This window comes from Centropristis striata, chromosome 6 (assembly GCF_030273125.1).
Source record: "Centropristis striata isolate RG_2023a ecotype Rhode Island chromosome 6, C.striata_1.0, whole genome shotgun sequence".
Taxonomy (NCBI): Eukaryota; Metazoa; Chordata; class Actinopteri; order Perciformes; family Serranidae; genus Centropristis; species Centropristis striata.
The window spans coordinates 13,079,005-13,106,525 of record NC_081522.1 but is presented as its reverse complement, the minus strand read 5'-3'; the positions used below and the strand labels follow the sequence as shown (position 1 = coordinate 13,106,525).

Below are 27,521 nucleotides of genomic sequence, written 5' to 3'. Positions count from 1 at the left end.
TTAATTCTTTTGCATAATCAAAGCTAATCAACTTTCATATTATTTCCACCTCCTTAATCGCCCTAATCATTGACGAGGCAGGGAGGGCCCGAGAGGGAAATGTGACTGAACAATGAGGAGAAAAACATGAACTGCTTCATAATGCACCAATGAATGGTGGACCAGTGAGTGAACTCACTGTGGCACTGAAGAGAGGAGTTTATCAGGGCATCAAGATCATATAATTAGTGGATGAGAAGATGGACAGATAATATAATAATATAATAATAATAATAACAATATATAGTAATAATAATAATAATGAAGCAGATAGACCACCATCTTCACTGTTTGAGGGTTATTTTGGGACTTTCAGTTTTATTTTACAAATACTATGCAACACACCCGGAGATTATAAATCACTCTGATTAACCAGTTGCCACGTGCAACAAGCACTCACATAAACACTAGACATGTTTGCACTGAATTTTCTTGAGATTCTTCATCAAGAACTTGGTAAGCAGGTAAGCAAAGCATTTGAATTACATCTAGTCTGAATTGACTAATCAAATCTATAAATCTTTTTTAACTCAATGGCCACTTATTATCTTTTCACAAGAAGATGTAGTTAAGTTTGGGAAATACTATATGTATGTGGTTTTAAGTGTGATTTTACAAGCTCAGGATGAACTTTAATTCTCAATATTTAGGTTTAGCTTTCAACAGATTTAAGTACCAAAAGTCCTAAATAACTCAAAATCTGATAGATGTTATTTTAATATATGGATATTGTGCTAAATGACTAAATGACAACCCAAATGTTTTGGACATGTTTATTTGTTAATAAAACAGGATAATAGCATATTCAGTAAGAGATGCATTGACATTGACTAAAGCTGCACTAATCAATAGTTTATCAAGGCTATGGTTTCAGTTTGGAGCAGATCTGAATTATGAGGGAATGCATTAGTTATTTGTAACTTTTGTTTTTGGCATCTGATACATAGTGTTTTAAAAGATTCCTCAGAAATTGTTTGAAAGATGGGTCCTGTGGCCTGTCTTGATTTGTATGGGTCTATAAAATGTAGTATTGTGTGTGCAAGACTCCTCACCAATTATTTTGAATCTATGGCTAAGTGAGCCAGGGACATTTTCATGGGAGAAAAACTCCTTACAGGACATATTCAGGCCACTACGACAGCTCATGATGAAAAAGTTGAAACTGTTAGATTGCATGAGAACATTTTTACTATTTCGCCTTTTTATACAATGAATCTATTAATGCATTGAATTATACCTGATCCAGTGTGGTTATTGAACTCTACTATTAAAAAGAATATGACGAGGAAGACCTGAAGAGATACCTGGCCCATCTGAAGGCATTTAGCAGCTAAATAGCCATATATTTCCCTCAGGACATTGTAGAAATTAAAATCAAAGCTAAAAGGAGAACATATTGAACATAAATTCATCAGGTGGCCAGAAGCCCGTCTCCTAGTTACGCCTTATCAACTGAAAAGGTGATAATGTGTTGGTGTCATTGTCCCAAAGTGGCCAAAAATAATTCAAATTAGAACTGCACCATAACAGAATTGACTAAATTTAACGGTACATTTGAGATATAAAGTGTAATCGAAAGACTTGGATCCACACAGAGCTGCTGACATTTATCAGCCACCACACTCACGGCCACGTATCAAAATTCCTTTGCACTAACAAGTGCTCATTACTCGGGTCACTACTGTGTTCAGCTGGACACGCTTGAGTCTAATGATGAAACCATGCAGTTGTTACAGCAGGGACAGTGATACAATATCCAGCTGAATAAAAAAACAGAACATCCTTATAATGACACCCAATGGGACTATCTCGACCCTAGTCCAAATATTTTCTGCAAGGTGTTATTTTAAGTCCTCTTTGACATTTGATAATCTCTGTCGAGGTGTTTTGTGTCCATGGCTGAGCAGATGTCAGAGGTTGTTTGTCTCTTTCTCTGTACAGACAGCAACGACGACTCTGTGAAGGTGGCGGAGGAGGAGGAGGTGCAGGACTACCGGGTGAAGTGTATGAACAACCTGGCCACTGCTCAGTTCAAACTGGAGCAGTATGACGAGGCGCTGCACACCAGCTGGGACGTTCTGACCCTGGAGCCAAACAATGTCAAGTCCCTTTTCAGGACGGGAAAGGTGAGGGCCCATCCTGTCATCTTATTACAGAGAGACAGCATCGCTGCATCTCATTTGATCCTTATCGATTCATAAATGATTATTGCAGGTACAGTTCCTGAAACGAAGAGGCATTTGTTTAAAATGGGATTATATTTAATTGTTTCTCAAGAAGAAATAGCTGCTGCATTCTTGCTATCTCTTCTCTGCCTGTTTTGATTTATGGGTCCACCAGCAGCACGCCTCACACTGTACGCTTCTCTGTTCTCTTTAAGCTCCTGTCAGACAAGGGTGAATACAAGGAGGCGATGGAGGTGCTAAAAAGGGCTTTGAAACTGGAGCCAGCCAACAAGGTGAGATTATGTGGGTGAGCTGCCCCATTCTCCTCACCACTTTTCATCTAAATCTGCCTGTGACTCCTATCAATCCCTCAGAAACAGAGGAAAGGTCATTGTAAAGTAGGCTGCCGTTATTATCACAGACACAGAATCTACCAATCAATACCAATCAATTATGGCTGAAGGAATTGGTGCTTTTATTCTAAAAAAAACTTGACGTTAAAGGTTAAAAGTGAATTCATGATTTTAATTTGAATGCTAAAGAAACACATTGAGTCCTTTTATTTTGCAATGAATGAATGAATGAACAGACCACATTAATCAACAAATCAATATTCTAATATGCTATCAACCAGCATCTGACTAACCTCAATTACGTACAATTGTGGAACAGCCTAAATGTTTCCCATGAAATATCCAACCCTGGAATTTAATAAATACACATTTATTAAATGTGCACAAATAACATTAACTTAATTCAACAGTAAGAGTTGTTGAATCAATTACAGGGTTTTCAACCTACTAAGATGCTAACAACAGCAATGGTAGCTGTAGTCTAGCATGTGCATGAACTTAGTTTCGTGTGTTAGCATGTTTACATTTACAAATTAACACTATACACAAAGTGCAGCTGAGACTGATGGAAATGTCATCAGTTTTGCAGGTGTTTGGTCCTGAACCAAAGTACTGGGTTACTTGAAATCTACATTTTGATCTGATTAAGTTAGATGAAAAGTTAAGGAACATTTTAGAGTTCCTCTTGAGCATAACATAAACATCTGAACCAAATTACATGGCAATTGATCAAATAGTCATTGAAAAATTTCCCTCAAAACTATGTTGGCTCTCGCTAGAGTCAGTGTTTCGTTTGTCTGTTGTGGGCTCCTGTAGAAACATTGTGGTGCAACATGGCTCCCTATGTAGATAGGAAGGGCTCATTATAATCTAACCAAAACACAACAGTTCTTAGTTTCAGGTGATTATACACTGATAAAAACATAATTATGAATATTTTTATTATTATTCGGGCCAATAGACCCACCTAAATCCAACTTACTGCTTTCTTTAACACAGTATACATCTGATTCAGTTCATGAAGAACTACTAGAGTCTATAATCCATATAAATATGTTCAGAAAATTCAAAAACATTGTAAAAGAAAAAGGTACTCCGTTACATCTCTGTCCACAATTCCACAAATCTGAATTTGTATATATATATATATAAACTGAGTTTCATTTACCACCTCATTAAGTCCACAAAAGGCACAGTTCTTCTCCACACGTTCTCTTACTGCATCTTTTCAGTTACCAGGAAGCAAATGGGAACACCACCCCAACCTCCCTCCAGGCTCAATATGAAGGTTTAGGGAACTTTAAAAGAAAGTTGTTCACACATTAGCCTGAAAACAACAGAGAATTCTGGTGAACTACTTCTGTTGAAGGCCTGTTCTGTCTTGTTTGTGTGGTTTGTCTAATCTGCCACATCCTCCACAGAGAATCTGGAGAAATGCACATCTGGCAGTCCCCAGATGTGACCACACGGCTCAGGGTCGGCAGACAAACTTAAAAATAACACAAACATGAGCTAAATATTGTCACTCTGACGCCCTGAGGTCTAAAAGTAGTAATGTGAAGGTAAAACCAGGCCAGACTTGCAGCTACGCCACACTATAATTAGGAGAACTACTCTGGTATAGTAAATACAACAAAAATGAAAAATAATCTCAGTTTATGAACATTGTTTTAGTTAAATGCAGCCTGGGTTTGAGTTGGATGAGTCATTTTGATCGACTGTTTACAGATGCCAGTGTTACAATGACCTGACCTATAGGGCACACTGCCACCATCACAAATATGTCTGGTCTTGTCTAGACAAAACGAAAATATCTGCTGCTTTGGTAATTACACCCTTGTCTCGATGTTGGATTAAATACTTTGGAGAAAAATGATTTAGCTGCTCTGTTGCACTGCAGTCTGCAGACAATCACAAATCAGACCAAATACAAATAATTATAAACTGCAAACAAGAATATATACATTTATTTTTTTATTTTTATACATTTAACAAGTTACAACCTGCAATGACTAATCCAGTCTTTGACTAATCTCATCAAAAAAAATTGAAAAATATAAAATTTTCGCCCTTTGTTTCGACATTTGGGATAAAGTTTTAAAGTGCATTTTCTAAGCAAAATTAAAATGATTATGATTTGTTGTCAACAAGTGAGGCTTTGTGTTTCAGACCTCTACTCTCACCTGCTGGACATTTTTAAAACTGCAACCACTCAAGATTATGGTTTCATGCCTCCTTTCCAACATCAGATCTATAGAAAGCTTTTTCACAGCAAATTGTTGTTTTACATTACGGTTTCCACCTTTAGGCGATCCATGTCGAGTTATCTAAACTTGTCAGAAGACAATCAGGAGGCAAAGAAACTCAAGAATGGAAAGCTAAACCAGCCGAGATGCTTGGAGAGAATATAGCGCCTTTCCTGATTCCTTCTAAGAAGAAACCATCTGTAAGTCATAACAGATCTTCAACATGTTTCACTTCTGATAACCAACAGGCTGGATTTTAAATGGATTTGTTGTTGTGTTGTAGGGAATTTCCTGGAAGTTTATACTCGGAGCTCTGGTTGTGGCCTTGGGCAGCTTAGTGACGTCAATGATCCTGACGGCAAGAAACTGAAATCCCTTGCAGGAAGCACTTTCAGAATCCTAATCAACACCATTATTATGTGCAGAGTCCCCAGTCGTTTTTAGTTTATTTAAAAAGAGTTTTATACTGTGAAGTCATGAAAGTATGCAATACAGCAGCTCCACAGCTTGAAGTTGTATTTATGGTAGAAAAACGTTCCACTGAAAGGTGTACAGTATTTATAAAAATGAGGAGCATCAAATGAATTCCAGCAGGGATTTCTGCTGATCGATAAGACAGACGTTCCTAAGTCATCTTTCCAGTTACGTCTGTTTTATTTGGAAAAGGGATTACATTTCTGTTTGTAATTTAAAAAAAAATGGTCCTGGAAAATATTCTGGTATTCCAGAGACTCAAAAAAAAAAGTGGCCCTGAAACTTTTGTAAAGGCTGTAACCCAACTGCAAAAAGTAATTTTAGTCAACAAGTAACAATTTTCAATTCTGAGAAATATTTGAATATTTGATTCGTACTCCAATAATTGAAGCTGTTGAACTCTGTGATGTAATATTGCTTACACTAATGCTTAATAAAAATGTTTTAAAAATAAAATAACTTTGTCTTTTTCTCCTGATTTCTCAAGAGCAGCATTTACTCTCCAAGGGACAAAAGTGCTGAAACAAACCTTAAAAAATATTTAATAACTTGAATCTTGTTGAGGCATCAATATTCCTTATTTATTTACTTCATAAAATGAATTACTACCAAATAAATATAAAACCTAAGAAAAATATAAGCATGATTACATTATGTGCTTCTATACCTGTACATGTGCAATTTTGCAACAATAAAAAAAAAATTTTTTTAGTTTTGATCAAAGAGTTAGTATTTATGAAAATGTAATTAAGGCTGAAGAGTTAATATTCCAAAGGTTAAAAAGAGTAAGGCAATTCTGTTCATCACAAAATATAAAAATCACTTCCTTCATCGTTCCATGGTATCTATTGATACGAATGATCTACAGTCCACAGCAGGCATTGAGCGTCTTCTTTGGGTTGGATTGACTCAGTCTGACCTGAGAATCTGACTGCCGCCTCAGTGTGACATTTTTCTTCACTTCTCTGTGAAAATGGAAAAAAAACAAGTATAAATGTTGCCATGGTTTGTGAAGGAAAAATCAATCTCTCTCTCTGTGGCCTTCTACCTTGCTAGATGAAGCACCGTCTCCACAACGTTGGTTCCCTCTTTGGCACTCGTCTCACAGAACAAGGCGCCGTATGCCTGCAAGCAAAGCATTGACATACCTGACTGAAGTCAGTTTATTTGGACACCTGGGAAGCTGGGCGTCTGTATAAACACTTTTCCATCAGGTGGAATGAAAAGTTACACACCTTGGCCAACTTCTCTCCATGCAAACTGCTCACACATCTCCCCTTTGGAAGCTGGTCTCTGAGGTCCACCTTGTTTCCAATAACACACATGGGGATTTTCTCGTCTGTTGAATCCTGTATAAAAACAAAGGACATTGTCAAATACATTCACGCCTTTAGGCTGGCTCATTTTGTCGTTCATTCTTCAACATTTGTTAATCAACATTTCCACAGTTACCTGAATCTGATCCACCCACGCCCTGACGTTAAGGAAGCTGCTTTCTGAAGTAACATCGTAGAGGAGTAAGACTCCGTGAGCTTTGCGGAAATACGACCTGGCAATACTACGGAACCTACATTCAAAGGAAAGCTATTTTTAGTCTTGTGTATTTCACATTCGTCAGTCATTATAAAAAGAACAGGTTTTTGACGGTTAAATTGATAACACTGTCTTCTTCCTGTTGCTACTTCCTTGAGTCAGTGCCATACCTCTCCTGGCCGGCTGTGTCCCATATCTGCAAGCTCGTCTTCTCTCCATCCACAAGCATCCTTTTAACTTGGAAGTCAACTCCTGAGAGCCAAAAAAAACAGATTTAAACATCTGAACTCAAGAATGTGTCAGTTTCTGATTAAATGGGATATTTTTTTTTGTGGAGCATACCCAGCGTTGTCTGAATGTCTCCCCTGAATTCGTTGAGCGTCAGTCTCAGCAGGAAGCTGGATTTTCCAGCTCCTGCGTCTCCGGCTAACACCAGTCGGTACATCGGAACAGGTTCTTCGGTTTCTTCTATGTCTGCTTCTAAAGGCTTGAAAAATACAACAAAAGATAACAAGCTTACCCAATTTTATATGGAACATATTTTACTTTGTGGTGTTAATTATAAAGAAAACCGTAAGCATTTATTTAGCCACATTGCGTTTTGATCAGCATCTGTCAGTCTTTGCCATGATACAGCCACCTGTTATCACATGACTAGAGTTCCATACTCAGTTCATATGATGACAGCTAAACAAACTCAATCTGCTGATGAAAACTGCTAGATCTTGTCGAAATCTTAACAAAAACAGCGAGTTGAGTTGCTTAATGCGTGTGTGTGTGTGTGTGTGTGTGTGTGTGTGTGTGTGTGTGTGTGTGTGTGTGTGTGTGTGTGTGTGTGTGGGGGGTGCTCATGCATTAAAAAGCCATTGTACCTTTGTGGAAAATGCAGACAAGCGTCTTCGTAAGGATGATGCCATAGAGCTCGCCTTGCTAGGAGCCATCGACGCTGCAGCTTCAGATTTCACTTCTGATATCTGCAACAGACAAAGAAAAACTTTGTCACAGCTCAACAGCATATTGGCATTACCTGACCCACTATATGAGACTGATGTGTGCTCTAACCTCCACATCAGATGGGACACACGAGTAGCTGTGATGCACAGTTTCCACCGACTGCTTACTGTCGTCGCTGTCGTAATCACTGCCTGAGCTCTCGGCCGTGTCCATCGGCAGCGAGACTCCACTGTCCAGGTACTTATCAGCCCAAGTGGCCACATGAGAGTAGGTAGTTTTGTTGGCATCCAGCTCAGAGCTGCATCAGAGTACCGACACACATGCTTTGCTTTAGCTGTGACAATTTAATTCACAAAGATCAATCCACAGATTCACAGAGGTGTGTAAAAAACTTTATATACCTGCCATGGTTGAGTGTGCTCTGTCGAAGGGGCTTCATTCTCCGGGCTGGGATTTCATTTTGGGGAGACAGCTGTTGAGCAGATTAGCAAAGTCAGGAAAGAAACTTTTTTTTACACTTGAGCTAAAACAATTTACTGTCAGCTTCTATCTGATGTAGAGCCAGTGGGTATGAGGAAATATGTCATCAGCAAACAAAGGACTCACCCTCCGTTTAGCTGCAACCGCTTCAGTGGCCAAGGCAGAGCGCAGCCCGTCGTTACTGTCGTACAGCTTTTTGTTTGTTTCCCTGATGATGTTTTCAAGGAAATACAAGACAGAGTGACATACCTGTATGAACATTTGCCTTTATACAACTTCTGTGTGTGCTACAATATAGTTCAACTTAACCTGGATGGTATTTTCCAGACTGAACGCAGAGTAAGAAAACATTTACACAAAAAGAGTCAACAAAAGTTTTTCACATCTATTTGTCTACCTTCATTGTTTTACTATGTGTCTCATATAGTCTGCAATGTCCAGTAAATACACTAAACCCTTTGATGAACTAAACCTTTAAAATAAAATTATGGTAACTATTAACTTTTACAGTAACTTTTCAGAAAGAGCCCAACTGCACATGCTTGATTAAGACATCAAAACAAAGATAGACTTACTGGAGAATCTGAATCTGATTGGAATATGACTGGTATTCCATAACCATCCTCTTCAATTCCTCAGTTTCTCTATGAAGAAATACAGGCCATATGTTCTGGATGCTGGATCATGTTTTGTGTCAAGATATGGTATGAGGCGAGCTTTAAGTTGCTGCTCACCTTTCATGTTGAGCTTTGTGGTCTGCATACACGTTCTTCAGCTTGTCCAGCTCTGAGTGCAGGATGGCAATGTTCGTTTGGGCTTGCAGCAGAGAGGCTCGCAGCTCCTCATTTTCCTGTGGAGGAGATTTAGTGAATAACTGGAACAATTCTACACACATATGACTTGTTCAATAAATCACTTTCGACATGACTTACCAGTGAGAGATCCCTGATCTGTGTGTTCAGTCTGACCACCTCCTCCCTTGAATGGTTAATTTCAGAGTCCTCTTGGCTCTAGAGAAGAGACAATTACAGTTGTAGATGCAACTATGACCGTCAAAAAATGGTCAAAAGTGTAGATTGTCCAGAAATGCATTAATCTAAATGCAAATGCTTTAGATTAGTACGTTGATCATGGTAATAGTATACTTTGTCCAGATACATTTAAAAAAACACCATATTAAAGTATATTCAAAAATGTAAAAAGAAATAAAAACAGCATACTATAGTACGTCCAAAAATGGTCAGTGTTTTTTGTCCAAAAATGCATAAAAATCACTTTAGAAAAGTACATTTGTAATATTATAGTATGTCCAAAAAAATACGTTGTCGAAAAATGACAAAAACGGTCATAGTGTAGCTTGTCCAAAAATACATAGAAACTCTTTAGATAAGTACGATGATCGTGGTAATAGTATGTCCAAAAAAAAAGCCATACTAATAGTATATCCAAAAATGTCAAAAAACGGTTATAGTGTAGTTTGTCCTAAAATGCATAAGAACACTTTAGAATAGTATGTTGATCTTAGTGATAGTATACTATGTCCATTTTCAAGAAAAAGTGTTTTAATTTACCCTGTGATGTAGGGGGGAAAGGGAATGTTTACCTCATCTCAGCCATAATGAATAGAAGATACAACCAATAGCTGAAGTCATTTTGTTTACACTCTGCAATTCAATTTGTGATATAAAGCATGGTTTATGTGAGCATGTTTACCATGGAAACTGTTTCCCAAGATGTAAGTTGCTGTAAAAGAAAAGACTGCTGAGCATTTCTTGAACTTGCTTGGCGTTGGTCTTCACACAAGCTGCCTTAGATGACCAGTCACAGTTCTTGCAGACCCTGTTGTCTACGAAGGCCATTAACCCCAGTTTACAGCTAAGCTACTGCAGGTACATGCAGAGCCTGTGCTGTTATGCTGTTATCTTAAAGCATAATTCTTTAAAAAAAAGTATAAGAGAAACCTTTAATGATAGTAAGCATGAACTAGAAAGGCTAGCAATATAAAAACTGCTTTCCTCAAGTTGTATACATACAGCATGTAAAATTATCACACATGACCCGCTTTGCGTTCCCCTGCACTTACTGCATCCCTATTCCTTCTGTCTGACTCCTTCTCTCCTTTTGGTTGGCATTAGATATTATATCTTAACAGGTTTTTAAGGTGCTCTTTGAAAGGTCACCTAAAAAAATGTGAAACATTTGAAAAACACTCCCTTTGTCTGTCTGGTGCAGTAGAAAGGAAGCCAAAGGTGCCTATGAGAGAACTTTTGTGTTGTCATTCAGGTATTGTAGCTTTTTTCCAATCTGTTTCGCATTGAAGAACAAAGCATATGCATGTTGTGTGGGGAAACGTACCTTTAACAGTCTGTCTACAGTTGCATGCAGGTCTGTGACCTCGTTCTTGTGCTTCCTCTGCATGGTCATCATAACCTCTTCCATTTTCCTACGCTCCTACGAACATGAAACCAAAGCAGTAAGAGGTGCAGAGCGACTCAGGTCTTGAAGAGGGGCTTTCATCTGCCTTAACAGAGGCTCTTTGTGAGGAGACATGTAACCTGCTGCCGTGTGCTGCACCACAAATATGCAGGTAGCTCACAAGAACCAGTGAAGTGAAATTTCCACTTTGCTATGAAAAAAATACATCTTTCAGTCAATTTCTCTGTGTACTTTGTATTGATTAAACGCAGCTGCTTTTACGGCTTTGGTTTGAAAAGTTCACTTCCTGTAATATCAGAGTAAATCGCCCACTATAAATACTGCAGGTATCACACTTACCTCGTCCCTCACCCTCTCCTCTGTTCTGGCAAGCTGCTGCTGTATATCGTCCTCCAGTTCTGCCAACTGACTGTTGTTCATCTCTTCAGCTCTGTTTGAACAGAAAAGTATGTTCAAGTTTGTGCTGGCAGCCTCACTGCTGCTGAATCAAAGCAGATTCTCCAATGGTAGTTCAAGAGATTAATACAGAAGGAAGAATAAGAGGAATCCATTCACCTACTATCCATTTTTCAATTCTACCTGACTGATTTGCCTCTGAACATGCTGCAGTTTTGGCTGCTCTGCTCTCGTCACACAACACATGAACCAACCAGAGTCACCAGAGGGAGGGACAGCCTCCACAGGTGCTCTGACTGTTGTCAGTGAGATTTCTCAGTAAGACTTCACATATGATTTATTTTAGTTTTGCATAAGTTTAATGTCAAGATTTCAAAGGTCTGTTTATTTCAACATAGTGGAAACATATGCATAACAGAAGGGTAAATCCACTTTGTAAAGGGGCTAAAAGAACAAGGAAGGGCAGCACATTTAAATCTTCCTACTTCCTTGAGTAAGGAATGTCACTTTTCTCATGTCGTGTAATTACTGAACCACAGAAAGAGCTCAAACAAAAACAGCCTCGAGTTTATTCCCACGTGTCTGGGAGAAATCTAATAGTTGATTCAATGTACTATGTGAGGGGTCACTTTACACAATTAAAGGAAATTATTAAATTACTTGACTCACATCTTCCTTAAGCCTTTGAAATACAACCATCAGTATTTCATTAAATCATTATTCAGCTTAAATAGCATCTTTTCTCTGCTGCCAACTACACTAGGGTGATCTTAGGACTATATTTAAGAAAACAATACTGCAATACTCAAATCTTGATAACACTGTGCAGTATTATTATTGTATAAGGAAATATTATTTTCCTTTCAAAATGATAATTTGCCATCTGAGCACACTATTGTCCAACGCTGAATGGCAGAAAGTTTAAGTTAGTAATTAGCTGGAGGATAAAGCTGAACCTCTTGAGTTTTGGTGGAGACCAAAACAAAGTTAAGAGAAGAGAAAACATTGGATTCACAGTTGCCTGGTGTTGAGAAACATGACTCTAAACTAATGCTACTGGTTCTCTGTGTTTTTTGCTACATGTCAACTATAAGGCCATAATGTCAGCTGTAGTAGTAGTCTGCTTGTTTTGATATGTTTCAGCCCTCTAGTCTCACATGGGCTTAAATTAATTAATACAGCTTTAAGTCAAACAATTAATGTTGATGCAGGGTTTATCCACTGTATCTGTGATTTACGCCCACAAGAGGGCAGCAGTTCATCACTGCTCTGTAGTCAAATAAAAAATACAGGTACAAATAAGGAGAATTACCAATATTTATAAATTCTACAAAAGTAAGATTTTAAACATTCACTTTTAATGAATGCCACTGCTCATAAACATTATAGCCATTTAAGCTGTTTGTTCATCATCTATGTGATGTGGCTTATTATTTAAAAAATAGCCCAGATGTGCTTGAACTGTTCTGACCCCACATATTAAAACACTGACAGTTGATCTCACCGCTTTATACTGGTTTCCAGCTGTTCATACTCTAGTCTGTTGTCCAGGCTTTCACTGATCAGAGACTGGATGACTTCCTCATACTGCTGCAGCAGAGTTGTGTTTGCAGAGGAGTGAATGGCCTGGTAAAGATCAGCCAGCTGCTCCCTGAGACTGGAATGAGAACAAATAGTTACTTCAGCAATGAAGAGGTCAGTCAGTGGCACTGAAGTAAAAATGATCAAAACATCAACACAATATGAACCTCTCACATGCCCCATGCAACATGATCCACTGTCAGTCTTACTACTCAGTATTTTTAAAACACTAAAATTTCAGGCAGCACATTATCTACTGTCTTAGCATCTACTTAGTTTTAGATTTAGCGAGGTGTACCTAATGCTGGCAGCATCAGGTACACCTCGCTAAAAACTAATGTAGTTTAATGCAAAAAATAAAAATGCATCAAAATGAATGTTGCTGCTTGGTGGTAGTTGATGAGGGGAGTGTACTACTATGAAAATGGGTCGGTTTCCGAGGATGAATTGGGTATACTGTAAACTACCAGAAAAAGAGGTGGGTATACCACGTATACATGCGTATACGTACCCACTACACCTCTCCTGACACATCCCATACAGTCAAAAATAAGTAAATACCAGTAGGTAATAAACAGAAAATAACTAAATGATTGAGTTTTAATTTTAAAACTTGCAAATATTAATAATTTTATGGGAATTTTTAAAAAATAACTTTTTGTCCTCTAGTTATGACATTTTCAAAGGGATAGACATTTGTTGTCATAACAATTTATTTTGTTTCTCACATATGAACACAGACCATTGTAGACTATGCAGTAGCTTAAAATAATAACTAAGAGTGATGTAATTTGCTGACAAATAAAGTGGGCGTTAAGCTAAGCTGACGTTGTTGTTGACATTACCGATAGGTCTTAATATAATGTTACACCTGTATGACTAATCTGCGCCGTTATAGTCATATTGAATTAAACTCTGACGTGTGCAGGGCCGGTTCTAGGCAGCATATATGAGGGGGCAGACAGAAATGTGAAGGGGGCATCATATGTACACATCATGCTTCAGCTAGGGGTGGGTGATAAATACCAGAGTAACTAAATACCAGAGTAACTAAATACCAAAGTAACTAGTTAGTTGTTTTTTGTTTTTTTTTTACAAAATCTACATACTATATAGTATGACCTTTTATAAAAAATTGGATATCCCATAATCTGGTGTTTTTCTGACATATAATATTATAACACGCATCAACAGAGTATTTTAGCATTTCTTGTCATTTTTGACAAAAATCAACATACAACAATCAATGTATGACTTTTTTTGAGGGGGGCATTTTTGGACATCCCATAATATGGCGTTTTTTCCCGTCATTTCTGGCCATATTATGATCTAATATATATCAACAGACTATAATTGACCCATTTGAAGCTTTTTTTAGTTGTTGACTATACATTTTATGTCATGCAATTTTTGGACATCCCAAAGTAACTAGATAACAAAAGCCTAGAATTGGTCCATTTTAAGCATTTTAGTGATTTTAAAATTTGGCCTTTTTGACAAAAATGGACATGGTTTAGTTAACTTTTTTTTCTTCCATGTTTGGACATCTCAAAATAGTTGAGTTAATTTGGTAAGAAACCTTGTGCCTTTTTTTCCAAGGCATTTGTTTGAGGGGGCACTGACCCTCTTGCCCCTGCAGTATAGCCGGCCCCAGACGTGTGTGTTTTGTATATGGCTTATGAGTCACCAGGACTATCCGATACGCTTAAAAATAATGTAATTAATCCATGTTTTGAGCTATGTTAGTCAAAAAATGAAATGAGTGGAAATGACCAGAAACAGGTTCCCAGCGCAGCCGTTGACGTTCTCTGACAGTTATGCTAAGTGACGTTTATATAGTCTATGACGTTCCGTTAGCCGCCGGCTAGCTCCTGGAGCGGACAGCCGGATGTGAGTTTACCTTTCAGAGAGTTGCGACTCCACATCTATTCTGCCTGCAAACTCTTCCCACGGACAACATTGGTTTTGGGACGACCCAGCGCCAAAAGACGCCAGGTCCAGAGTCTCTGAAACCTGCTGAAACCTGGAGGAAAACACGCTGTAGTCGATGTATCCGTTCTCGTCCGCGTCGAACTTGTTGAACAGAGTTTTGATCTCGGCTTCGGACACGTTGAGCTCCCGGCAGACAACGGTGAAATCCTCGAACTCTATTTTACCAGACTTGTTTACATCACAAGCAGAAAATAATCTCCGAAGGCTGGGTCGGTCCATATTGAATTAAAAAAATAATAAAAAGCCTATGAAATGAGCCAGACTTTTCTCACGAGCTAAATTCGGCTGCGTGCCAGCCAAAATAAAAGTCTCAATAAAGGTCTCACAGAAGTACTTTTAGAGCCACTCATTGGTCCAGGTCGCAGTGTAGGCGGGTATCATCCGAATCAATGGACCCAATGTGCCGCTTCCTACCTGGGTTCTATCAGGTTACTGCAGCAGCGCCCAAGTTTATAATTATTTGCCTTCCCCCTGAGTTAGATGTCATCATTGTGTGCAGTGGGGCTGTAATACAATAGAAACGCAACAGATACGCAAGTGCTTACTTCTGTTTACCTTTAAGGTGTGTGGCGCATGAGTTTTATCAGACACTCCTCTTTGTTCCCCTGGCTTGCAGTGTTTTTGACTCCACCCTAAGAGATGGAGTTTGCAATAGAAATATGAAGAGCGTTAAAATCTTATAATTGTGGGCATTTATGCTGATTAATGCAAGTGTTCAATCTCCATTAAAAATAAAGGAGAAAACCCAAGCATTGATTTAAAGGATGTAGATTTTTTTTTTTTGAAATCTCTGATCGAGTAAATAATGGGTGTTTTTTCTTGTGGAAAAAAATGCAATTGCACCTCTTAGCACTTAAATATCATATGGACACGATAAAAAAAAACGACTATTTGTATGTGGTGGATGCCTTCGACTGAATCTGCATCACTGAAAAGAAATACCTTCAAATAATATGTATTATACTTTTGTTATTGTAGTTAAAGCTTTCTATCTCTAAACATCTTTAGGATAAAGGAAAACATACTGCAGGTCAAATACTTGGAAAATTTCTAAAACTGGTATGTGAAGTATTTTTTCCTTTATTCTAAATATGTATAGTCATCGAAAAAACGTATTAAAAAGGGAGTTGGGGGGTCAGTGGGAGACAACCCTGCTGTTTGAACTTTGAATGTTGTATGTCTTATGTGTTACTATTTTCCCACCAAAAATGTTTAGGGTCTTACGTGTTGGGATATAGACATTCAGTAAGGGTTAACATAGGGTTAACATAATCATTACACATTCAAATAAAAAAAATTATCCATTTGATTTTTATTTGAAAAATTAAAATAAAGTGCTTTTTATATACAATACAAAAAGGAAAAAACAAACAGTAGTGATGTATGATACAAAAAAATACAATTCACAATATTTTTACATTGGCAGCTGAATTTACAAAACAATTTTACATAAAAACTCTTTTTTACTTACATGTTGACAAGAGTCTGAGCGACTTGTACTGTCACAAATAGAAGGCCAGACTATAGTGGTTTATTAAGAGAGAGCAGACGACAAAACTTTCACTGTGGCATTAATAATTCAGGCTTGTATTCAAATAAAAGCATGTTCAGTACCTGCACATATTTTACTAAATAACTGCCACTTGATACTTGTCCTGCAATATAATATTGTTCTGATGACAGCCACTTCACCAAAAGCTGCCATTTGTTCGTTTTTAATAACAGTCAAAGCATGAATCTTTCATACTGCATGATTGATTATAGCCGACCAGTCTTTGAAATTCACACAGTTATTTTTGCAGTGCCATCTACAAGAAATGTAACATAATACTAATGCTTATCTATAATTCAGTATTTTAAAATCAGCCAGTGGTTATTCATGTGCTACAGTTTTAGAATAAAATTTAGTCCCTGACTAAGGTTGAAGCCACCGTGACGCAAAAAAATAAAATTAAAAAATCACCTCATGACCACATACTGTACAACTTTGACAGTATTACATCACATGTACTCAACGTCTTCACTCTTGTTTCTGAGCATGGCCAGTCCTGTCACACCTACAGTGTAGCATTTGACTCGACAGTACAACTACCTGGTTAGTTTATTATCCCAAGAGGCACATCTCTTGATTATTGTCTCTGAAGGCATTATCCGTTTCAGATTTGTTATCAAATCCATAACCTGCATTATTCTAAGGCTTTTCAACATCATGTGCAAATCCTATGCATTCTGAGTCAAGCAGTATGCCTTCCTGCATTTTTGTGAAATTTTAATTTTGCTGGCCGCATTACAATACTCAAGTAAATAATATTGTATAAAAAATGCTTTCAAGTTACTCCAACATCTGACTCACGGATTTGGTGCATCATATGGTTAATAATTCATTATTTCTGAATAAGGAAATGGCTAATCAAGATAATTAAAATGACTATACTGGATGAGGATGAAGATTATTGCCTTTATGGTTGCCTTTAAAACCATTTAAGCAAGCAGAGGGCATTTTCTTTCATTCATTAACACTCATCAATTAATGTGTATATCAAAGTTGAGGCTATACGGATGTGTTATTTAAATCTGATTATGAATAGGTGTAATATTTAAATATTTGATATTATTTCCCTTTGACAATAGTGATAGATATTTGTTTAACATTTAAGAATGACCATGAAAAATGTCTCTCCGTCAAAGAAACATTTGGCCAACCGTCTGTACTAAAATACACTAAAATGGCTAAAATCTCTTGCATACTTAGAGTTAGTGTAATGAGAGTGAGTGTGTGTTTGTGTGGGTGTGTGTTTGCAGTGCCACTGATCCTAAAGTAATTAACAGCGCCAACACCTTTGTGCTTACTCAGTCTCGAGGTGAGGTTTTCTCAGTGTTTACCTCACTTCACATTATTTGCTTTGCATAGTCTGCCTATCTCATGAAGAACAGCATGATAATACCTGGAATGAGACTTTTCCCTTTATCACATTTGGTGAAAGAAAACCCTGTTGAAAGTCAGGCTTCCACAAAGGAATATTTCTAACCACTAATAATACCAATACTTTAAAAAAAAAAGCGTAATGTGTCTTCAGTTATGACTATATAATATTCTTGTTTTTGGTGTGTAGTGATTGAGGTGTTAAGAGTTTCTACAACATTTCCACTGAGGTGATTCCTTTTTTGTCTTTTCTTTATAAATAATATTTTTTAATAACCTTTTCAGTCTCTTCTTTTCTTAATTCTTTCTCTGTTGCTGTGTTATATTCAAGCCTAAACAATGAGTATACTTCTGTGAATGCACACTGGCTATCTAAAAAAAAAATCTATGACAGGATTTGTTTTTTTTTCTTTCTTGCCTGCCACTGAATTGTATGAATATGTGTATATTGTGGTGTGAGTGTTTACCTTGCTACAGTACAGTACATAGTGCATAGCCTCAGCGAAGGGCAGGCTTTTACCAAATGACAGAATGAAATAAAACAGCACTGTAAGCCGTTAGTGGGAACATGTTTGAATATCACTCTGCCTTTCAAAGCATTACCAGAAGATTATATGGACGGACTGAGTGGCAATGCGATGAAATTCAATCACTGAATCATAGTTGCGACACCACCCTTACGCTTGTTACATTCCTGTGAGCCGTATGTGAAAGCGTCAAAAGTCTGAAGGCAAACTGGAACTTCTTCAGCGTGCTTCGAATGCACTTGTATAAGGGGGAGTGAGAGGAAAATCAGTTGAAATGAACATGGACCACAGGGACAGAACAAAAAAAGTCAAAGTGCAAAATCTGTGTAATGAAATATCTCTCCACGAAGAGTCTGATGATCCTCAGTTTTCCCTCTTAAGGGGTTTTGTCTCTCAGCAAGTACACTCTTTCCTTCAGTTTAAAATGAGTCACTCCACACAATATGAAGCTGGCCTCACACTATAGAGTCTTTAATCTCAGAGCCCAGTCTGACTCGTGGTCGTGGGCATGTGGGAGAAATCTCTACTCTGCTCTCCTTCAAGTTCAGAGGCCTCTTCTCCGACTCTGAGAAGCTCTTGCTGTTGTCGGGCGACGAGCACTCGTGCGGTGGAGTGCTGCAGATGTAGTTGTCGTTAAGGGTCTGGTAGCCCTTGTGATCGGACGCCGACGCTGTGACTGTGTTGCCGTTTAGAGGCAAGTTCTCCGCCGGTTTCCCCACTATTCTGGGCTTCTTCTGCTGCATATTGGGGCACTCTCCCTCCTTGAGCATGGACTTCATGTGGTCGCGGTTCCTGTAGACCACAAATAGAGAGAAGACCACCAGGGAAAATGCCAGGAGGGCACACACCACTATCAGCTCGTTCCAGTATGTCTTAGTGTTGATCTGCGGTGAGGATGGCAGGATGACAAACTCCTCCTGGGAGATCTGTGGCCTACGTGAGCGGCCTGTCAGGGTGGTGCTCTCTTGCTTGGCCTCGCCCCTCACGCAGTAGTTAGCAAGCAGCTGTCTGAAGCCTTCCTCCACTGACCAACACTCATAGGTTTCCTGCCTGTCAGCTTGAGCTACCACTACTAACCCCCCCTCTGGGCTGGGGTAATGGAAATGACCTGCGCTCTCACTGAATTCCCACTTCCTTTCAGCCAAATTAGAGCGCAGCTTGCAGGGGAGTACTTTGAACGTGTTGGCCGGGATAATGATCACCTGGCATGATGACATTCCTGTGGAAAGCCAAAGTAGAGACGCAGATCGAGTCAGATATGGCATGGTTTCATAAAGAAACAAAAAAATATTTGTAATCAGGACTCGAATGCATGGAAAAATCCAGTGTACTCTGTAAATTTATTCCAAAGAGAAGAGGAATTCACTTACGTGTAGGTGGAGGTTTAGCAAACCGTGGGCTTGGCACTGTCTTGTTGCATATAACTGATGTGTCTGCTTCATCTACATCCTGCTGCCAGGCACTGAAACACATACATTTAATCAGAAATCATCTTGTATTTACATATAACTAAAATGCTTCTCTTAACGCTGTAGCTGTAAAACTGTTTATTGTGCAGAGAGATGCATACTTTTTTGGTGGAGCCTTTCTGACATCCACACACTGCCTCCCGTTCCAGCCACAGTAAGGATCCCTGGAGAGGATGCATTCCCCGCAACTCTGATAATTAGTGCAGTTGGCTACTGGGACCTCCACCAGTTCAGAGAAAGAGGAAACATAAAGCTGACCCTGTGGAGTAGAAACAGGAAAGAAGTGCCCCAAATACAGTTAGTGGGCTCATAATTTTATCCGGCATTTTCCTTGTGTGATCCTGATCTAAATACAGCATATTTAGCTTTATCTAACGCCACTTTGATATGGATTTCTTTGCGCGAATGTACAAATCTAAGCAGAATATACAAGACAAGCTGGGATTCAAGAAGTGTCACAATTCCAGCTGTTAAAACCCCAGCTGTTTGCAAATCCCCTGAGAGAAAGTTGCATGTAATTAGCTCATTGAACATGAGGTCTGCTTTAGGCGGCGACTCTTCATGGCTCATGGAATCTCTAAACTGCCAATAAATGCATTTACTGAGCTTGTTATTAGTTTACACCATGGGAAAGCGCTTTAAAACGAGCTGGGCCTGTTTTCTCTCTCAACATGCCACTATACCTTTTCAGTGTCCAGCTCAATGTGTTGCACTGGTCGGGAATCGGGGAAGACTGCCATCTCCTCAATGATGTGCATCTTGTTATTGACATTAATGGCTTTATGAAGTCTCCCATCATCTAGAAGATACAGGATAACTTGAGATTAGATTAAAAACTCTTTCTGAATATTTATAAATGCAAGAAAATAATAAAGAAAATAAATTAGATAAAATCAAATAAGATCAACAAGGTTATGAGGAGTCCTTTACCTGTGCCAATGAAGAGCACATTATACGCCTTTTTTGCTATCTGGACTCGATGGACAGCGATCTGCGTGTAGCGCACATTACGTTTCAGCAGAAGAGGCTGGCTGCGGATCACACTGTCCATCAGAAAGTGGTCTTTGACGAAATTTAGCACCTTGTCTGGCATGTGCAGCGAGGAGGAGATGCCCTCTTCCCTGGCAGCATTTGTGATACACTGTGGAGGCAAAATATCTAGTCATTTACAAACATTCACACGAGATTATGACACATACTGCATCTGTACAGCAAGAAAAATCTGAGCAAGAGAAACATTGAGTTTCTCTTGCTCAGATTTTTCAGTGATTCAACTGTGATAAGCCTGCCAGGAAATGAAAGTGACAATAATATGATAGGAGTTATGTTAAAGAAGAGAGGTGCAGAGACGCCAGCTCGACGGATATCTGTTTGATCGTCATTCAAAATCGAGGATGTGATTGATGAGCTGACAGGAACGTATGAAACACATTCATGCAGCTGACATGACATGCTGCTGAGTACTGACATGTATGATTCTACAGCTTCTCCAGCAGAGGGCAGCAGGTGTTTACTCACCACTCCAGGCCGAGGCTCTGGGACTGGATGATTGTATGTGTACCACTGTTGGGTCTCTCGGTTGACCTCACGGTATCGCCCGCTGAACGCCTTTTCCACCTGGTCCATAGTGAAGGAACACACTGCAGAGCTTCCTGAAGCACCTTTATACCTTCAAAAACATAATAGAGCATCTCAACCATCCTGATTGATCTTCTATATTATAATCTTAGGGAAAGCTGTCTATTTTAAACAAAAAGCAGTCAGAATGGTATTTTGACACATATTTTGCCTTAAAGAAATGTTTTGCCTCCTGTGATTTTGATATTGAACTAGTCCATATTGTGATTTTGATAAAAGTTAAATTAATTGTGGACCCCTAATACAAAGCATCTAATTTTTTTTTCTCAATCAGAACATTTTTAGAGCAGACAAAGACATTTTTATTTTTCACATGTGTCATATATTTGCACAGCATTTAAGATATGGACTAGGCTATATTTTTAAAATGTATTAATCAAACGGTGACAGTTGGTCCTCACCACTGAGACGTGAAGACTCCATAAAACACAGTGTTCTTCCAGTCCTCTGGGCTGGGTGTCAGCACAAACATATCTTGGATTATGTTGAAGGGGAAGCCATCATCAGGCAGAGAGCACAAGAGTTGAGCCTTCAGGAAGGTCGTCCATTTCTTCTGCAGAACCCTCTCTCCTCCCAAGTCACCCTGCAACACAAATATTGCAGGTTTGGAGCTGTTTAACATGTGACCAGTAGAGGGTGCAAGAATATAAGATTGACAGCTGTCTGAGGCGGCTGACAATGAAAAAACAGTTCGATACACAGGGGTGATTTGATGGGATGTGACAGGCTTGTAAAAGGCATGAAATAATAATGTGCACCATATGGTATGTTACCATGGCATACCTTACATACCGTAACATACAGTGCATATTGTATATTATATTAGGGCAATAATTTTGTCATCTGTATGCTGACTTCATGTCTAAAAAACAGAAAGAGGAAGAAAGCACTGTGTCTAAAGGTGAAGCTGTTTGAATTGAAAAATATTAACCTCATATAGTAAAACCATAATGAGCTAAATCAATTGTGCCTGTAACACTGATATATCCTGAGGCCGCAGACTTCTAGGTCATGAAAACAATATACATCATCACAACTGCCTTAGATAAAATAACACTTGGGGCTTTGTGCAGGGCAAATGCTTTTAAATGAAAAGGAAAAAGAGGCTTTGCTCCCCGACAATCCTTCTTCACAGACACTACCGCTGTGATTCAGCGCCTTTGGCCCTAGCCTTCAAAGTGATGTGTGGCACGGGACCTCCTTGACATGCAGACTAATTTGGCTACACACACTGTACAACAGGATATCTGTGCAAATTGGAGAGCAACGACATCTTTAAGCCCTTAAAGTGAAAGTGATTTAAAGTCCATGATGTGAAACAGACTTTATTCCACAGGGAGTTTCGGGGCTTGGGAAGGCAGCTACAGATGTTTTACCTACACAAACCGAAACCTGGCATTTAAAGGGAGGATGCTCTCCTTCCTGCACCAACCATACTGTTTGTTTACATCCACTTCATGGCAACAGTTATTCCTGGTCTTAGATCTAACAAGATGAAAGTTGGCTGCAGGAAAAAAATGAGAAGTTTTAAAAATGTGCAGAAGACCAAAGAGAAATACTAAATGATCTAAACTACATGAAACCCTTTAAAATGATCTTCAATCGAGTCCACTTCAGTATTACATTAATCAGAGGAAATGGCAGCGCCGGATGAGAGGGGAAATGACACATGACCAATACTGAGCTTCTAAAGCAATTACTTATTGCAGTAACCCAGGCAGATAATGAGCAACATACAGTATATTCTCTAGTCCTCCTGGCTCAACCTCGTTTTATAATTTAATGCCACTCTGTGCTTAAACTGACTTCTGAATAATTGAAGCAAATGCATCCCATTTATTAATCCCCCGTGAAAGCATCCCTTGTTCAAAAGGCCGCTTTAAAAAAGCACTAACATGGCAGGCAGTAATAGCTTCTTTCTGAGAAACTGTTGAGAAAATGCTCTCTTTGTTTTGTTTGTTTCAAGCAAAACATTGTTTATCATTCAATAGTTAGCCTCAATGAAGTGGAACCTGATTACTAAACACCTGAATAAACAACAAAGAGGGGGATTATTGCAGACATAATTCTAATAAGGGACAAGGGAGCTTCAGACAGGATTTAAATTTACAATTTATCTGAAAAAGAATCTTCAGAGCATTTTAAAGATTTGTTATGCTCCACATTGATTAAGGAAGGACACTCCCAACATTATTGACATTATTACTAATTTCCTCATTGGTAATGTGTACCAGGATATTTTATGTTTAGACAATATTTTAACCATATGTGAGAAAACCTATCATCATCATGATGCATGAGTCATTATTTATGAGAAACTGAGAAGATAATTGTATTAAGATGAAGAAAATATAACCCCGCCTGTGATTCACAGCTCAGCTATCTACAAGAGAAACATATTGGCTCTCAATGTAGAGTCCTAAAAAGTATTTTTTTTAAACATACAAAAATCTAGAAGGGCACTCAGAGAGAGGTTTATGGCAATTTAAAATTAGCAGAAATTGAATGGATTCTTCCTCTGCTCATACATACCAGGCGGCAATCTCCGTGCCTGAGCATGGAAGCCACCAGGAAGTGCATAAAGCCTGCAATTCACCGAAAATTCCAATAGGGGGTGCTAAGTTTGGCTGCAAAAGAAATCTGCCCATTCATTTCAGTGCTAAATTTGAAAACTTCTCACTTGATTTATTACCTCAGAAAAAATTTTCAGGGACAACATTATGGTCTCAATCGCTAGTAAAAAATCTTCTTCAAGACAATTTGATGTCAATAGTTCTAATAATGGCCCCATTTAGAAGAAAATAGAAGATAAAGAATCGTATGATTTGGGGCGTTTCTAGCTTTGATTGACAGATCACTGACAAGGCGAGCCGTCACCAGGAGAGAAGCAGAGCGTATCCACGGCAACGTGTCAATAAAGTTATATACAACATTATATAGATAGAAAAGAGGACGTTTAGCGGTTTGGTCTCATAACTTTGACCCTTTCACACTATATTTTCACTTAATGACAGTTTATTTGAAAGTTTTGTTCAGTAAAATGTCTTGTTCAGCGTTTGGTTGGACTAACCACTCCAAGGAGTCGCTGCTCAGTTTTCTGAGGTAAGAAAGATACATTTTGTTTTTGTTTTTTTGCTAGCCAAAACTAACATCCCAGTTAATGCTCCAGTTAATGCTAACATGATTTAGCAGCGGCTTCTCTCAGTCGGGTTGCCGGTGTAGAGATGCGTGTAGTTAGTGTCGTCAGATCCCTCGCGCTCCGCCACAGTCTAATTATGGTCTGCTCCGCGTATCGGAAACATGATGGCGACGCAAGATGGCGACGAGTGTAACGCTGAACTCGAGGCTTCCAACGGGCAGTCCACAAACCAATGGGTGACGTCACGGTGACTACGTCCATTATTTATATACAGTCTATGATACATACACCCTTTCACCAAATGTCATGAAAATTTGACCAGTAGTTTTTCTGTAGTCCTGCTGACAAACAGATGGAAAAGCCGAACTGAAAACATAACCATGATGTCGGAGATAACAAGTAATAAAAAAACATTTTAGATTGTGTCACATAACAAGTTTGAAATCCCAGAAATGTCCTCAAACAACTTTTATCTGCTGTGAACGTCAAACTGTCGGCCCGAATTCAACATTCTTCTTGGACGGCGATAAACACGATTATTTTCACAGAGACAAGCAGCAGTCTGATCTGGAGAAGTGGTTTGTGATATTAATGATGTTTGCACAACTGAGAAGACACTAAAATATATGAACTTACACTGTGTGAGGTCTGCATGTTAGTTTAAAAAGCCCTAAGTATTTCAGCAGGTGATAATCGCTTTCTGTGCATGGATCTTCTGCTACTGTAATCTGAAGACATTCTGACTTGGCTACCAAGTCCTGTCTGAACGCAAATATTTGTTGAAACACGATAAGAAGTGAGGGAGGAGAGGATCTGGAGAAAAATAATCAAACAGAGGAAACATGAAGGAAGAATGTTTTTCTGTAACAAGAGATCCTGCCTAGAAAGACTGCCAGCTATACTCATCACATTTAGGCTGCAGGAAGCTTTCAGAAGGCTGAATATACGTCTTTGAAGGAGCATGTACTCAACACAAACAGAACCCGCCCTGATCTGATAGATTCCTATAGTGATGTGAGGGGGTGGCAGGATATATTGCTAAAGGGAGGAAAAAAGGCCCCTTTAGATGGACTATCTGCCTTCAAGCATCACTCACCTTACACACACGAGCAATGCGTGACACAATGGTGTTGTCAAAGAAATCAAACTCCTTTCCTGCTTCACTGAAGAAGAAGTAAATCTTATCGTCATCGCCCACTGGGTTGCCCTTGGGCAGGCTCTCCTGTATGTAGGCAGAGCCAACAAAGGCCGGGTCTGAAAGAAAAACGACGCAAACAATACTGTCAACCTACAGTATATGAAATCTAGGCATCCAGGGGCAGATGTCCCGATTCCCCCTGACATCAACACACTAAATGGAAAATTCAGCTACGACAGGGAGGCTGATGGATTGCAGGTAAACACGTTTCATCTATATAATCTCTAATGGTGTCAAATTCTATTCTCATATGGCATATCTGGCACAAACAGTTAGAGAATGTCATTTATCCTATACAAGGTGTGATATCAAAATGTGATATCAAATATTTTTTATTACATTCAAATATAATGAAAAGCATTGCCTTTGAGCTATAGCACTGTACCTTGCAGCCAGTTGAGTGAGTTTTCTGTTTTTAGAGCAGTTCCTTGGCTTAGACTCTTGTATATGATGGGTTCATTTCCTTGGAAATTACTGACTGTACCAGCATACAGCTCTCCATCTGCAATGCAATTGAAGAAGACCAGCATAATCACAGTGTTTACCATGGGGATTGGGCTTCTGCGTCATCCAAGTTAATGAAATACAGAGGTTATGCCTCAGTTTGTCTACATATCAACCTCCTGTATCTTGTTACTGATTACCAATATGGCTCCTTTCAATCAAAACAATTAAACAGAACTTGATTCTATCTAACGGCCATTTTTTTGGGACCTACCAGCCATGATGGCAGTGGACTTGTATTCAGGGTTAAACGGGCAGCGGCTCCGTCCATCTTCCGTAACAATCTCACCCGTATCACTCTTGACAAGGGAGAAGTCTGCAGTGTTCTGGAGAGCACACACACACACACATCAGACTTAGCTGAAAAGTAGAGCTGTAACCTGCTCTGACAGTCACCGCTGTCGTCTGTCCCTCAGTGAGATGGTCAGTCAGACTCTGGGTAAAGTTGAAGCACAGGTCATCCCTGCATTGTTTGTTATGGATAGTTCTAAAAGGCTTTAAAGGATTTGTAGGAAAGGTTTGCAAACTGGGTCGATCCTTATATAATCTGATCACTTGCATTAAATATTTTGATCCATTTCCCTTCAGCACAGGAGATAATAAAATAATGTACATACAGTATATTGCGTCTAGCTGAGCATGGGCCTCAGTCAGACTGCTAAGTGAGCTGAGAGGCAGGAAGCAGCATGCATCAGATTTTCCTCTAGAATCTAATAAATAAACACCACATATAAAGTCCTGCGCCGGGGAAATCAACTTCTCAACAACAAAATGAATGACACAGCTGTTTGGATCCTTGTGCAGGCTGCACACAGCATGTCACTGCAACAGATGTGACAGCTTCATACAAACACTTACTATGTAAGCACAGGTGGGGCTGAAGGCGTATGTTCCACACACGTACAGATGAGTGCTGTTTATTCGTAGTAAAATCTTGATGTAGTTGAAGCAATCCGTCTGTGTTAGAAACATTGAAAAGAATTGAATTAACATGATTGAAATTATCTTTTCAGCTGCTTACATACTTAATTTGCAGATGATGCAGCACTGATAGGCCTCTTAACTGATGATGAGACCAGTTTTAGAGCTAAGATTAACCACTTTTATTACTCTTGTTCAGATAACCCATTGAATTTAAACATGCTGTATTTTTTTGTCCCATGCATCATTCAGCTTTTTCAAACGATGCTTTTTAAGAGGTTGGATAAGCCTTAGTTTTAAGTTATGTGCTGTCATGTATTTTTTTTAGATGTTGTTTTGATATTCTTTTATGCTGTTTGTGCAAAGCCCCTGGAGGCAATAAATGTTGCATTCATTCATGCAGGATATAGGTGATTAAGCAGTATTTATAAAGATAAATAAAGCATTTCTTTTTAATAGCACATTTGTTTCCCAATCATCCAAACAATGTAACTTGCTAATATTTTTTATTTTCTGCTTCAAGGCACTTACTTAGAATGTAAAGAACAATGAA

General features: G+C 38.8%; 3 protein-coding genes across 4 annotated transcripts in view; 1 reads left to right on the top strand and 2 right to left on the bottom strand.

The window, feature by feature from the left end:
• The window catches only part of fkbp16 (FKBP prolyl isomerase 16), a 33,842-nt gene extending 28,106 nt beyond the window's left edge, over positions 1-5,736 (top strand). Inside the window, exons 6-9 of the mRNA XM_059334738.1 lie at positions 1,981-2,165; positions 2,420-2,497; positions 4,866-5,003; positions 5,087-5,736. Of these exons, the coding sequence (XP_059190721.1) occupies positions 1,981-2,165; positions 2,420-2,497; positions 4,866-5,003; positions 5,087-5,173 (488 nt within the window). The 3' untranslated portion in view covers positions 5,174-5,736. The remainder of the gene's footprint in view (positions 1-1,980; positions 2,166-2,419; positions 2,498-4,865; positions 5,004-5,086) is intronic.
• Positions 5,737-6,030: 294 nt separating this feature from the next.
• On the bottom strand, positions 6,031-15,030 carry zgc:162879 (ras and EF-hand domain-containing protein). The gene is made up of 17 exons (XM_059334736.1): positions 14,558-15,030; positions 12,581-12,733; positions 11,020-11,110; positions 10,600-10,695; positions 9,177-9,254; positions 8,979-9,094; positions 8,820-8,888; positions 8,371-8,452; positions 8,166-8,236; positions 7,873-8,062; positions 7,683-7,784; positions 7,153-7,297; positions 6,981-7,062; positions 6,730-6,844; positions 6,513-6,626; positions 6,326-6,402; positions 6,031-6,242 (listed from the first exon to the last, which is right to left on the bottom strand). The coding sequence occupies exons 1-17, from the start codon at positions 14,866-14,868 to the stop codon at positions 6,140-6,142; spliced, it is 1,995 nt and encodes a 664-aa protein (XP_059190719.1). The 5' UTR covers positions 14,869-15,030; the 3' UTR covers positions 6,031-6,139.
• A 911-nt stretch (positions 15,031-15,941) lies between these two features.
• The window catches only part of sema4ba (sema domain, immunoglobulin domain (Ig), transmembrane domain (TM) and short cytoplasmic domain, (semaphorin) 4Ba), a 54,870-nt gene continuing 43,290 nt past the window's right edge, over positions 15,942-27,521 (bottom strand). For both annotated transcript variants that reach the window (XM_059335521.1, XM_059335522.1), the window contains exons 5-15: positions 26,906-27,004; positions 26,262-26,373; positions 25,929-26,045; positions 25,442-25,599; positions 21,608-21,789; positions 21,087-21,237; positions 20,499-20,709; positions 20,252-20,367; positions 19,670-19,827; positions 19,470-19,561; positions 15,942-19,318 (exon numbers count right to left, since the gene is read on the bottom strand). In XM_059335521.1, the coding sequence (XP_059191504.1) occupies positions 18,555-19,318; positions 19,470-19,561; positions 19,670-19,827; positions 20,252-20,367; positions 20,499-20,709; positions 21,087-21,237; positions 21,608-21,789; positions 25,442-25,599; positions 25,929-26,045; positions 26,262-26,373; positions 26,906-27,004 (2,160 nt within the window). In that variant the 3' untranslated portion in view covers positions 15,942-18,554. The remainder of the gene's footprint in view (positions 19,319-19,469; positions 19,562-19,669; positions 19,828-20,251; positions 20,368-20,498; positions 20,710-21,086; positions 21,238-21,607; positions 21,790-25,441; positions 25,600-25,928; positions 26,046-26,261; positions 26,374-26,905; positions 27,005-27,521) is intronic.

Bases quoted from the DNA above. Each gene is read 5' to 3' on its own strand.
- zgc:162879 (XM_059334736.1), bottom strand. From the start codon at position 14,868: ATGGACCGACCCAGCCTTCGGAGATTATTTTCTGCTTGTGATGTAAAC. The intron at 8,063-8,165 runs GTATATAAAGTT...ACTCTGATGCAG, and splicing joins AGCACACTCAACCATGGCAG to CTCTGAGCTGGATGCCAACA. The intron at 6,627-6,729 runs GTAACTGTGGAA...GTTTTTATACAG, and splicing joins CGTGGGTGGATCAGATTCAG to GATTCAACAGACGAGAAAAT.